The 14,161-nt window shown below is 46.0% G+C and overlaps 1 protein-coding gene across 2 annotated transcripts in view; it reads left to right on the forward strand.

The window, feature by feature from the left end:
* Nucleotides 1–14,161, forward strand: part of ESYT2 (extended synaptotagmin 2) — a 152,717-nt gene that overhangs the window by 76,291 nt on the left and 62,265 nt on the right. For both annotated transcript variants that reach the window (XM_069729714.1, XM_069729713.1), the window contains exon 6: nucleotides 6,286–6,375. In XM_069729714.1, the coding sequence (XP_069585815.1) occupies nucleotides 6,286–6,375 (90 nt within the window). The remainder of the gene's footprint in view (nucleotides 1–6,285; nucleotides 6,376–14,161) is intronic.

The raw sequence follows: 14,161 nt of genomic DNA on the forward strand, positions 1-14,161 counted from the left end.
ACACGGGATCGCTCTGCAGAACATGCATTCCTGTGTATGGGAGATACGGCCGATGTAACCATGTCTGAACTACGGCTGTACAATCGTTCTACGACAGCCATATAAGGTGTACGGGGGGCTTTAGTGTAGTTTATCAATATCCGATCAGACAGACACCCCCACCGATCAGCTGTGTGCAGCTCAGGCGGCGGTCGGATGTAAACCGTGAACAGAGCGGCACTGTGCCATTCAGTCTGAAGCGACCGGAGTCCCGTAGTGAAGGTCCAGAGAATAAGCGAGTAGGAGCTGATCTGCAGTACCTGGCAGCGGCTGCTACACCCTGAACAGAGCTGCACGGTGTAGCTCCATTCACAGTTAATATCCGGCTGCAGCTAATCATTGATTTTCTATGGTGATGAAGGACCCGCATCGTGTGATATTAATGACCTATCCCAAGCATAAGTCATCAGTATCATGTTCCCCCTTTAATAGGTGACGATATGTAACGCATGGCTGGGACATGGTCTACTAGTGCTCGATCCCTCTTTCACAAATAATTAATTTTAAAGTAAATTAAATCCATATTTCTCTGATCGCCCATGACGGCACCACGGAGAGAGGGGATCCGCCCACCAAGGACAGGAAACCTACGGATAAAAAGGCGGTACCACTCTCCTGCATCAGTTGGTTTCCTGTCCTTGATGGGAGACCTACGGACTTACCAGTTCGACGTTGGAATTCCGGGGCCAACCAGTCCGACTCAGGCAGCTGGGGTCCCTCTGCCTCGGCTAGGGTGGTGACCCGAAGCGCCACCGCTGGGAGCCAGTGGGCCGACAGGGTGTGCGGGGGAGGTGACAAGGAGTTCGCGGTCACCTCCCCAGGTAAGATGCAGCAGCGGCAACATCCAGGGGGGTCCCTCTGTGGTTGCGGGAGGTGCGGCGTGGCCCTCCCCTAGCACGCGTCAGCCTGCACACTGCACGCCATCGGGTATGCAGAGCCACGCAGTAGGGTCTGCATAGGACCGGGGGTGCCGGTCAGCAGCGCCATATCTGCACTCCGGGCGGCCATCCTGTGAGTACGGCGCATGCCAGGAGTTGCGCTGGTCTCGCGAGACGCTGGGCTGGATCTGCGCAGGCGTCGGCGTTCGGCGCTCCTCGCCGTCGGCTGAGCGCTACTGCGCAGGCGTCGCCAAAAGATAGGTCGCTTGGGCGTTCCAGAGGCGCCGCAGAAGCGTCTGCGCAGGCGTCGCCAAAGAATAGGTCGCTTGGGCGTTCCAAAGGCGCCGCAGAAGCGTCTGCGCAGGCGCTCCTCGCTGTCGGTTAAGCGCTACTGCGCAGGCGCCGGGGAAAGCGGCGGGAGCTTTAAAAATGGGGGATTTACTTCCTCTCAGCGGCTCTGCAGTTTATCAGCAAGAGCCTTAGGAGCTACTAAGCGTCGCAGCTTCAGGCGCAGCCAGCGTTATTAGCAGCAGACCAGCAGCAGTATGAGCGACCCGGCGTCTCCCCTGCCTGGATCACCTCCACCTACAGCATCGCCTCAGCAGCAGCAAAAAAGGCGACAGCAGAAAAGTTACCAGGACACCGGCAAAGAACGCCAAAGGTCTCAACACAGCAAGGAGTCCAGCACGGCGTCGGGGAAAAAGCCAGAGGCTGAGAATCCCCAACCGGTATTTATGGGTCCGGGAGGTGGTAAGTTGATCTTCGTGAAAGTTAGAGACAGTAAGATTATTATTTGTCTCTTTTAGGGGAGGAAAAGCGTAGGTAAAACAAAGCACAAAGCCTGTGCCATCTGTAAAGAGGATCTTCCACCCGCATGGGAAAAGCAGCTATGCAATTCCTGCATACAGCAAACAGTATCTGAAAGCCTGCCTGGGTTTGCAACAGATCTTAAAAACCTGATTAAAGAACAGGTGGAAGACACCTTTAGATCCCTTAAAAGGGGAAAAAAACGGAGAAGGACCAGACTCAGGTCCCCGTCCCCAGTCTCTAAATCTGACAGCGATAGTGCGAGTTCAGCATCCTCCGACTCCTCCTCCTTATCCTCATCATCCACTTCTTCCTCAGGAGGTCACAATTGTTTCCCGCTAGAGGACACTGATGGCCTCATAAAGGCAGTGAGGAGTACTATGGGAATAGTAGACTCCCACCCCAAAAAGTCAGCACAAGACATCATGTTTGGGGGATTAGAACAAAAAAAGAGGAGAGCTTTTCCGCTTAACGAAGCAATTGCAGCGTTAATTAAAAAGGAATGGAAAAAACCCATGAAAAAGACTCTCCTAACCCCGAAAAGGAAATACCCCTTCGAGGATGAATCCTGTTCCTTCTGGGAAAAAGCCCCCAAATTAGATGTAGCAATAGCCAAAGCATCAAAGAAATTCGCTCTCCCGTTTGAGGACATGGGGGTCCTAAAAGACCCTATGGACAAGAAGGCGGACGCCTTCCTCAAGGGCTCTTGGGAGTCAGCGGGAGGAGGCCTGAAACCAGCAGTGGCAGCAGCTTGCACATCCCGCTCCCTAATGATCTGGTTAAATCAACTAGAGGGTCAATTAAAAGGGAAAACCTCCCGAGACTCGATGCTGAAAACATTACCTGTAATAAGGGGAGCGGCGGCTTTTCTGGCTGACGCCTCAGCAGACTCTATCAGGTTAGCCGCCAGGTCAGCAGTGTTCGCCAATGCGGCCAGGCGTGCCCTCTGGCTTAAAAATTGGCCTGGCGATCTGCAAACAAAAACAAAACTATGTACTATCCCCTGCGAAGGGGAGTTTTTGTTCGGTTCCACATTAGATGACATCCTGGAAAAAGCCGGGGACAAGAAAAAGTCTTTTCCCTCCCTTGGTCTCCCCTCTTACCGGAAGCCCTTTCGGAACAAGAGGTTTTTTCCGCAAGAACCCTGGGAGAGGCCAGGGAAAGTGGGAGGATAAGAGGAACAAAAACAAGGGGTTCATCTTTAACAAAAACCCCACTGATAACAAGAAACCTTCTCAATGAAGGTTCGCCCCAGGTGGGAGGGAGGTTATCTCTCTTTCTTCCAGCCTGGAAAAAGATTACCTCCAGTCAATGGATTCTGAACATTATAGAATCAGGCCTGAGGCTGACATTCAAAAGATGCCCCCGTCCCTCTTTTATGATGACATCCATAAGATCTTCGGCAGAAGAACAGCTGGCTCTGGAAAACGAGGTCATCGAGTTAGTAAAAAAGGGTGTACTCCTGGAGGTTCCCCCACAAGAAAGAGGGCAAGGGTACTATTCCCCTCTATTCCTGAGGAAGAAACCAGACGGTTCCTTCAGGACTATTATAAATCTAAAGAAACTAAACGATTACCTGGAGATTCAAGCATTCAAGATGGAAACGATAAAGTCATCTATCAAGATGTTGTTTCCCCAATGCTTCATGGTGGTCCTGGACTTAAAGGACGCATATTATCACGTCCCAATACACAAAGATCACCAGAGATTCCTCAGGATGGCAGTTCACATCAGGGGAGTCCTAAAACACTTCCAGTTTTCAGCTCTACCATTTGGTCTTGCCATAGCTCCGAGGATTTTCACAAAGCTGATAGCGGAGGTAATGGCTCACCTCAGAGAAGAAAATACCCTAATCGTTCCATATCTGGACGATTTCTTGGTGATAGGCTCCTCCCCGCAACATTGCGAGGATCAACTGGCAATAGTGATGCATTCTTTGAAGGAATTGGGCTGGCTAATAAACATGGGAAAGTCCAGACTAATGCCTTCTCAGGTCCAGGAGTACCTGGGTCTCACTCTAGACTCCAAAAAGATGGAATGTCGTCTCCCGGAGTACAAGATACAAAAACTAAAAAGTTTAGTATCGAGAACCCAATCTCTCCCCTCCATAACACTCCGTCAGGCCATGTCCCTCTTAGGCTCTATGACCTCTTGCATCCCTGCAGTCCAGTGGGCCCAATTACATTCAAGAGAACTTCAATGGCAGATATTATCGGAGCAAATCCATCTAGGAGGGCATTTAGACAGGCAGTTGACTTTATCTCCTCGCACCAATCACTCTCTAACATGGTGGAAATCGCAGGAAAATCTTTCCCAGGGAGTCCCGTGGGTAATTCAGATCTCGAAAGTCCTGACTACGGATGCAAGCCCTTCAGGGTGGGGGGCTCATCTGGGCGACCTAGTAACCCAGGGCACTTGGTCTCCATCCACAGTCAACAAATCCTCCAACATGAAGGAGCTCCTTGCAGTAAAATTTGCCCTTCAGGAATTCTTGGGGGTCCTTCACTCTCACCATGTAAGAGTAATGTCGGACAATCGGGTGGTAGTATCTTACCTAAATCACCCGGGGGGAACCCGTTCCAAAAATCTAATGGAGGTGACCAATTCAATCCTGCAAATAGCCGAGAGCAACCTCTTATCCCTAACAAGCTTACACATAAGGGGAGTGGACAACTACAAAGCAGACTTCCTCAGCCGGTCCAGTCTAAAACAGGGGGAATGGGAACTAAATCAGGCGATATTCACCCAGATCACAGAAAGATGGGGCGTTCCCAAAATAGATCTCTTTGCGAGTCATCTAAACAAAAAAGTAACCTCCTTTTGCTCCCTATCTCCCCTGGGGAACCCAGTAGCTGTGGACGCCTTCCTGATATCTTGGGGTCACCATCTGGTATATGCCTTCCCTCCTCTTATTCTGATTCCAGCAGTACTGAGGAAGATTCGGGAGGACGGGGCGCTGGTCATCTTAATTGCCCCGTTCTGGCCGAAGAGGCCTTGGTTCTCATGGATGAGGAAGTTATCAATATCAGACCCTTGGGTATTACCAGACCTCCAAGATCTGTTGTCACAGGGCCCAGTCTGTCATCCGCAGGTCAAGAACTTGCACTTGACAGCTTGGCTCTTGAAAGGAAATTACTAGAAAGCAGGGGGTTCTCTCCGGGCTTGATCTCAACTCTGTTACAAAGTAGGAAGCCTGTTACAACAAGACAGTATGGCAAGATATGGAAAAAGTTTCTGTCATCATCAGGTGCAAAAATAGGGAAAGAAATTCCCCTTAATTCCATATTAGAGTTCCTACAAAACGGGTTGGAGATGGGTTTAGCCACTAACACCCTAAAAGTTCACGTGGCAGCTTTGGGAGCCCTATTCAATTTTGATTTAGCCTCAAATAGGTGGGTCGCTAGATTCATCAGGGCGGCAGGAAGATCAAGGCCTCTTCCAGTAAAAGTTGTTCCTCAATGGGACTTAAACTTGGTCCTTAAAGCCCTGACTAATTCTCCATTTGAGCCATTACACGAATCTACAATAAAAAATCTATCCCTCAAAACAGCTCTATTAGTCGCCCTCACTTCGGCCCGCAGGGTTAGCGATTTACAGGCTCTCTCAGCTAACCCTCCCTACACACAATTCCTAGAGGATAGGGTCATTTTAAAAACAGACCCAGCATATCTCCCAAAAGTGGCTTCAAAATTTCACAGGTCTCAAGAGATATCTCTCCCCTCCTTCTGTCCCAATCCTAAAAATAAGGAGGAACAAACATTACATACACTAGATGTAAGAAGATGTCTCTTACACTACCTAGAAGTCACTAGAGAGAGTAGGGAGGATTCCTCTCTGTTTGTGTGTTTCCAGGGTCCCCGGAAGGGGAAAAAAGCATCTAAAGCCACCATAGCAAGATGGATCACGGACGCCATCAGTCTATCATACTCAGCAAGTGGGATGTCTGTTCCCGGGGAGATTAAGGCTCACTCAACAAGAGCAGTAGCGACTTCCTGGGCGGAGAAGGCCGGAGCTTCCATAGACCAGATATGTAGAGCTGCTACCTGGTCCTCACCATCCACATTCTATAGGCACTATAGATTGGACCTAATCTCCTCTTCAGACCTTACTTTTGGTAAAAGGGTTCTGGAGGCGGTTGTCCCTCCCTGAATGTACTATCTATGCAATTCTCTCCGTGGTGCCGTCATGGGCGATCAGAGAAAAATATAGTTCTTACCGATAACGGTATTTCTCTGAGCCCATGACGGCACCCGTACATTCCCTCCCTTCACTTATGGGTGCACACATCAAATTAGTGCCATAGTCTATTTATAGTCTTTAAACACGCGGTATCTCGTTATGATAAACAGTTAAAATTTAACAAATGTTTAGTAGTCTCCCATCGTTCTCTATGTAAAACAACTGATGCAGGAGAGTGGTACCGCCTTTTTATCCGTAGGTTTCCTGTCCTTGGTGGGCGGATCCCCTCTCTCCGTGGTGCCGTCATGGGCTCAGAGAAATACCGTTATCGGTAAGAACTATATTTTTAGTCAGTATAAAACGATATGTTTTTCTGTTCCAGCTCCACGGTACGGTGAGGGTGATTCTGGAGCCTTTGCTCGGAGACATACCAATAATCGGGGCACTTTCTTTGTTCTTCCTGAAGAAACCGGTGAGTGCGATCCATTCATTTTTGTACTTTTTTTTTTTTTTTTCTTTTCCATTATTGTTGAGTGGAGATATGGGAGAGTAGAATATTTTGCGGGCCATTGCGTCTGTCGAGTCACCACGAAGATGGTCGGACCGTAGGTAGAACGCCAGGACTCGGATGAACACAATTATTGTGCAGACATTTTGTAAAATGTTGCAGGGATGTATTTCTTGTTCGTGTGTTTTTAATACAAGAACATTATATACATGTGGATTCTCTAAATGCAGGAAATTGGCAGCAGCATGAGATCAATTACTGCAGACGGGATCTCCTTGGGGTTAATGTATTTTAATAAAAATAAGCTCACGTGTTGGGAAATGTAATAACCGCAACAAACAAAATTGCACAGTATTTCATATTATCCAAAATGGCATTTTCAGGCACAACAATTATTCAGGAGAGACACCGAGATGCATTACATGAAGTGCTGATGGCACGTCACCTCCCTGCCCCTACTCCCCATACTGCGCACAGGCGTAACAGCCGGGCGTCCAGTTCACGGCAGGCAAGCTACTCAGCAATGGCAGGAATAATGCATGTTGTGAATGGAAGGAAAGGCAGTCCTTACGCCTATAGTGCTGGCAGACTGCTGATGAGGGGCAATCATTCACTTAAAATGAGCGGATGACAAATTACACAACATAAGTGTTGGGACATTTCCTTGACATATTAGACTGCTATGTGCACCAAATGCAGTTTTCGGACGTGATGGGGAAGAATGACAGCGTGCTTTCCTACAGGCCTCGGGTGAAAGCGCAGGCACACGTTGCTGCCAGTTGGTTTTGTTTGAATACGAAAAGTGCATTTCTGAACCATTTAAAGCGTTTGTCCAGGGCTGAAATATTGATCACCTATCTGACACCCCCACCGATCTCCTTAGGGTAGGTCATCAATAGTTCAGTCTTGGACTACTCCTTTAAACTCCATAGACTTCTGTACAAATCTATGCTTACTTCCACCTTTGACTTGTCATCACTGAACTAGATAACCCAGCATGCCCTGGTACCCTTGTATTTCACTATATATGATTTTTCTATGCTCTTGTGCATTATTGGTGTGCTTCCATGTAGGAGATTACTGCACAGATAGGTCTGGATCCTGCTGTCAGATAAACAAGTCCTGTCCATCAATGCAGTGTAGCTGGGTGTCTGTACATCCACAGAAGATCTGTGGTTAGTTCTTCAAGATGTTTGGAGCAACCTCCTGCCGAGTTCCTTCAACAAGTGTTACACTTTCACCTACAAAGATCCTTCGATGCTGTTTACGAGACAGAGGATAGTCACACCAAATGCTGATTTTGATTTAGATTTCTCTTTTGTTCATTTAATTTTGTTTTTTTATTAATTAATAAAAATAAACTATTAACATTTCAATCTTTCAAAGCATTCTTACGTTGCAGCTTTTTTTCCACAAGTGCTTAAAAGATCTAACATGTATGTACCCATGTTGGAGGAAGGGCAGATACATTGGGCCCGATTCAGTATTACACTTGTGACTTTTTTTGTCCAGTGTTTGGTGTTTTTAGCCTGTTTTTTTTTATTTTGTGTCAAATTCTTCTTTTAATTTGTGCGTTTTTTTTAAAGTCGCCTTTTTTATGCTCATCATTGTAAGGGGGTGTAAGGCTCCAGATTTTTTTTATTTTTTTTTTCGACTGATTCCTCAACAAAAATAAAAATGTTGCAAGATTTTTGCCCACGACGAGTGCAGTCATTTTGCCCATTTGCACACAAGTGTAGTCTCCCCCCTTGGAATGTTTTATATACACCTTGTGCATACGTTTTGAAACTTTTAAGCAGATCTTGCGACTTTTTTCTTTAAAAAGTTGCAAAAACTGTTGGACAAAAATTAAGAACAGATGGGATTACACAAAACCACAAACTTGTAGCCGGGAAGAAGCTTCATCTTGTAAAGAAAATGAAGCCAAGTCTGAAGTACAAGCAGCGGAGATTAGAAGTCTCGATGCTCCCCTCCCTCCACAATATGTCTTCCATTATCGCAATGAGTGGTTTCTGATCTGCAAGCAAATGTAACATGTAATCACACGGCACAATCGTCTGCATTTGTGCAAGGGACAAGTTGTTCAAAGCCAAGAACACCCATGAGAAAAATGTACTGGCCCGCTAAAAAAAACTGGTTGCTCCACCTTTGATAAATACGAACTCTGGTATCAAGAAGGACGAGGGAAAACTTCAAGATCATTCTGTAATAATCAGAAGGCGACAGCTTCTTCTGAGGAATTGCTCCGTCTAATATGTACCTGAGTTTTCAGCCAAAATTGAAAATATGGATTTCTTTTAGCAAAAGTACTGGGTCAGACAAAACCCAGTAGAATATAATGGACCGGTAATGATGGCCAAATGTGCCTAAAGTGAGTACACTGATTAATACAAAGTGCAGGTCACATATCAATATAAAAAGATATATTTATTCATAAACTATTCAAATAGCCATTAACAAATTGGACTGAGACAGATAGATAATCACTGCAATGAGCATATGTGCAGCAAGATGGGAGAAGTGCCACATTAAGGGTATGTGCACACGTTCAGGTTTTTTCGCAATAAAAACGCTATAAAAACCTCATTAAAACAGCATACATTATGCATCCTATCATTTAGAATGCATTCTGCATGTTTTGTGCACATTGCGGTAAAAAAAGCAGCATGTTCATTAATTTTGCGGATTTTTTGCGTTTTTCCCGCTATTCTATGCATTTGGAAAAAAACGCATAATAATAATAATAATTTTTATTTATATAGCGCCAACATATTCCGCAGCGCTTTACAAATTATAGAGGGGACTTGTACATACAATAGACATTACAGCATAACAGAAATACAGTTCAAAACAGATACCAAGAGGAGTGAGGGCCCTGCTCGTAAGCTTACAAACTATGAGGAAAAGGGGAGACACGAGAGGTGGATGGTAACAATTGCTATAGTTATTCGGACCAGCCATAGTGTAAGGCTTGGGTGTTCATGTAAAGCTGCATGAACCAGTTAATTAATTTTTTTTTTTTTTTTTTAATATAGGCCACACAGGGATCGTTAGGTTAATGCATTGAGGCGGTAGGCCAGTCTGAACAAATGAGTTTTTAGGGCACGCTTAAAACTGTGGGGATTGGGGATTAATCGTATTATCCTAGGTAGTGCATTCCAAAGAATCGGCGCAGCACGTGTAAAGTCTTGGAGACGGGAGTGGGAGGTTCTGATTATTGAGGATGCTAACCTGAGGTCATCAGCGGAGCGGAGGGCACGGGTAGGGTGGTAGACTGAGACCAGAGAGGAGATGTAGGGTGGTGCTGAGCCATGGAGTGCTTTGTGGATGAGGGTAGTAGTTTTGTACTGGATTCTTGAGTGGATGGGTAACCAGTGTAATGACTGGCACAAGGTAGAGGCATCGGTGTAACGGTTGGTGAGGAATATGATCCTGGCAGCAGCATTCAGGACAGATTGGAGCGGGGAGAGTTTGGTAAGAGGGAGGCCGATTAGTAGAGAGTTACAATAGTCCAGACGAGAATGAATAAGTGAAACAGTAAGAGTTTTTGCAGAGTCGAAAGTAAGAAAAGGGCGAATTCTAGAAATGTTTTTGAGATGCAGGTAAGAAGAGCGAGCCAGTGATCGGATGTGGGGGGTGAATGAAAGGTCAGAATCAAGGATGACCCCAAGGCAGCGGGCATGTTGCTTTGGAGTAATGGTGGAACCGCAAACGGAGATGGCAATGTCAGGCAAAGGTAGGTTAGTAGAGGGAGAAAACACGAGGAGTTCAGTTTTTGACAGGTTTAGTTTCAGATAGAGGGAGGACATGATGCTAGAGACAGCGGTAAGACAATCACTGGTGTTTTCTAATAAGGCAGGCGTGAGATCAGGAGAAGAAGTGTATAGTTGGGTGTCGTCAGCATAGAGATGGTACTGGAAGCCAAATCTACTGATTGTTTGTCCAATAGGGGCAGTATACAAAGAGAAGAGGAGGGGGCCTAGGACTGATCCTTGAGGAACCCCAACAGTAAGGGGAAGGTGAGAGGAGGAGGAACCAGCGAAACATACAGTGAAGGATCGGTCAGAGAGATAGGAGGAGAACCAGGAGAGAACGGTGTCCTTGAGGCCGATGGAGCGGAGCATAGTGAGGAGGAGCTGATGATCCACAGTATCAAATGCTGCAGAGAGATCCAAGAGAATTAGCATGGAGTAGTGACCATTAGATTTAGCTGTTAGTAGGTCATTAGAGACTTTAGTGAGGGCAGTTTCAGTAGAGTGTAAAGAGCGGAAACCAGATTGAAGAGGGTCGAGAAGAGAGTTATCTGAGAGATAGCGGGTAAGACGGGAGTGGACCAGGCGTTCGAGGAGTTTAGAGATGAAGGGAAGATTAGAGACAGGTCTATAATTAGCGGCACAGTTTTGGTCGAGGGATGGTTTTTTAAGTAATGGATGTATGATGGCATGCTTAAATGAGGAGGGAAAAATACCGGAAGTGAGGGAAAGGTTGAATATTTTTGTTAGGTGAGAGGTGACAGCCGGGGAAAGGGACTGGAGGAAATGTGACGGAATGGGGTCACTGGTGCAAGTGGTCGGGCGAGAAGATGCAAGGAGCCTGCTTACTTCTTCTTCTGTAACTGGTTCAAAGTCAGAGAGTGAACTAGATGCAGTGGGGGAGGGAGGACAGTGCATGGTATGAAGAGATTGGGAGATGATTTCCTGTCGAATATGGTCAATTTTTTCTTTGAAGTAATTGGCCAGATTGTCAGCACGGAGATCCGTGGTTGGGGCCTGCGCTCTTGGGTTGAGTAGGGACTGGAACGTGTCAAAGAGACGTTTAGGGTTATTGGACAGGGAGGTGATGAGGGTGTTGAAGTAGGTTTGTTTGGAGAGGTGAAGGGCAGAATTGTATGTCTTTAGCATGAACTTATAATGGATGAAATCTTCGGGTAGATTAGATTTTCTCCACAGACGTTCTGCGCACCTGGAGCACCGCTGCAGGAAACGTGTTTGCAGCGTGTGCCACGGTTGTTGCCGTCTGTGCCGAGTTGTTTTATGTATAGGAGGAGCAGCTTCATCCAGGGCACTTTGCAGGGTTTCATTGTAATGCTTCAGAGCAGAATCAGGACATGAGATGGAGGAGATAGGGGCCAATGAGGACTGCAAGTTCTTCATAAGTTCCTGGGTGTTAATGGCCTGTATGTTTCTATAAGTGTGGAAAGTGGGGGTGACCTGAGCGGGATGGCAGTTCTTGATAGAGAATGAAAGAAGGTGGTGGTCAGAGAGTGGGAGAGGGGAGTTTGTGAAATCATCCACTGAGCAAAGCCGGGAGAAGACCAAGTCAAGGGAGTTTCCATCTTCATGTGTTGGCGAGTTAGTATGCTGCGAGAGGCCGAAAGAGGAGGTTAGAGCCAAAAGGTGAGAAGCAGATGGGGAGAGGGGAGAGGCAATAGGGATGTTGAAATCACCCATGATAAGGGTGGGGGTGTCACAGGAAAGAAAGTGTGGAAGCCAGGTGGCAAAGTGATCCAGGAACTGATGAGAGGGGCCGGGAGGACGATACACCACCGCCACTCGCATGGAGAAGGGGACGTAGAGTCTGACCACATGGACCTCAAAGGAAGGGAAGACAAGTGAGGGTACTTGGGGGATAACTTGGAAAGTACATTTGGGTGAAAGGAGCAGACCAACGCCTCCACCTGCTCTGTTGTCCGATCTTGGGGTATGAGAAAAGTGTAGTGCACCATATGAAAGAGCAGCAGCAGCGGTGGTGTCTGACTGCTGGATCCAGGTTTCAGTAAGAGCCAGGAGATTAAGAGAATTAGAAAGGAAGAAGTCATGGATGAAGGAGAGTTTATTACACACAGAGCGAGAATTCCAAAGGGCACAATTCAAAGAGACAGAAGGCATGCAGGGAATATTAATAAGGTTAGAGGGGTTTCTGGGTGTAGCAATTGGGAGGTTTGACTGGCTATAACATGGGGGGCCGGGGTTTGGAGAGATGTCTCCAGCAACTAGGAGGAGGAGGATCGAAAGAGTGAGCAGATGGTTAAGTGATTTGTGAGAGCGTCTCTTGTGTTGGATGGTGGGACTGAATGGATCTGCGCTGCTAAGCAATGTGAACAGAGCATGAGTGCTATACATAGGAGAGGCAAGGACAGAGGGGCCGATATGGATGGAGTGTAGAGAGTTAATGCAAGGGCGGTGAATGTGAGTGAATGCAGCAGCCAGAATATAGATTATACAAATAAATATGGTGAGTATTTGTGTTGTTTCAAGTGAATAGGGAATAGATTTAGATTGTCTTACCTGTCTCCTGCCCTGTCTAACTGCCATGTTATAACTGCCGAGTACTTAGAAAAAAAAGTACTTTGAATAAAAATACACGAATACAAGTGCACGAATGCACCCCTGCATGAATGCTTCCCCAAGCTAAGTCTACATTTATAGAAGGCTAGCCCTTAGATCTTCCTATTTTTTTTTATTTTTATTTTTTTTTTTTTAAAGCTCGTTAGCAATCAATCTAACTCAGTTGAGACAACAGGACACAATAAATGTAGTGATCAGATAAACAAATGTCCAGGTCTACATGGATCATAGACCACTTTGAAACAGTTATGTGATCTCGCTGAGTAAGGACATGCAAAGTCAGATTAAATATCTATAAACACAAAAAATGCATAATAGGATGACTAACATATATAGATATATGCAGGATTCAATGCCAAAGATGGAATGACTCAGATACCATTCAAGCTGCTTGCTGTCAGGGACTGGAGCAATAGACATGCAGGATATTTCAGCTCAGAGAATGAATGATCTGTTTACCATTCAAGCTGCTTGCTGTCAGGGACTGGAGCAATAGACATGCAGGATATTTCAGCTCAGAGAATGAATGATCTGTTTACCATTCAAGCTGCTTGCTGTCAGGGACTGGAGCAATAGACATGCAGGATATTTCAGCGCATGAAAAAACATGAAAAAAAGCATGCGGATTTCTGGCAGAAATGTCTGTTTTTTGTCAGGAAAATTTCTGCAAGAAATCCTGACGTGTGCACATACCCTAATAGTGTATTATACTGCATAATTAAAGGATATTGGAGCCGGTCCAAGGCATAAATGTGTAAATGTCAAGTGTGAGGAGAGGGGAGTTATCACCTTTTCTGTTTATGTATGTGATTTATTCGGGGAGATGTTCCACGTGGCTGTAATTACTTGTTAAATCTGCCTGGTTGTGCACTTATAAACCCCATAAGGATTACTCCGCTTACCCTTTTTGCCCCCCCACGGGCCCTCTTCCCTCTAGTTGCCATTAGATCTGCCTTGTAGTTCCATTGCTCCTGCATATCGCATAAGATAATATTCAGTCATATGCATTAACAGCAGCAGTTATCAAACACCGCTCAGCCCTGCTTGTGTTAACTCTGCCTTATTTTACAATTGATGAATGGATGTGCAGGCAAAGCAGAGCGCAGAACTATTGATCTCTCCCAGACTAATAACATCAGCCCTCAGCCGCCCCAGAAATGGCTTAGCCTCGTCTCTTCCCAATTGCCCTGGTACATTGGTAAGTGGGGTAATATTTTGGGGTTGATGTCAGCTTTATAATGATAGTTGACATCAAGCCCAGGGGTTAGTAATGGAGAGGTGTCTATCTGACGCCCCATTACTAACCCCGTAGTTATAGTCAAAAATAAGAAAAACACACAAAGTTCTTTTAATTGAACAAAATACTACCCAACAAATCCCCTCTTTTTCCCATTTACTAACAT

The sequence above is a fragment of the Ranitomeya imitator genome, chromosome 6, assembly GCF_032444005.1.
Source record: "Ranitomeya imitator isolate aRanImi1 chromosome 6, aRanImi1.pri, whole genome shotgun sequence".
NCBI lineage: Eukaryota > Metazoa > Chordata > Amphibia > Anura > Dendrobatidae > Ranitomeya > Ranitomeya imitator.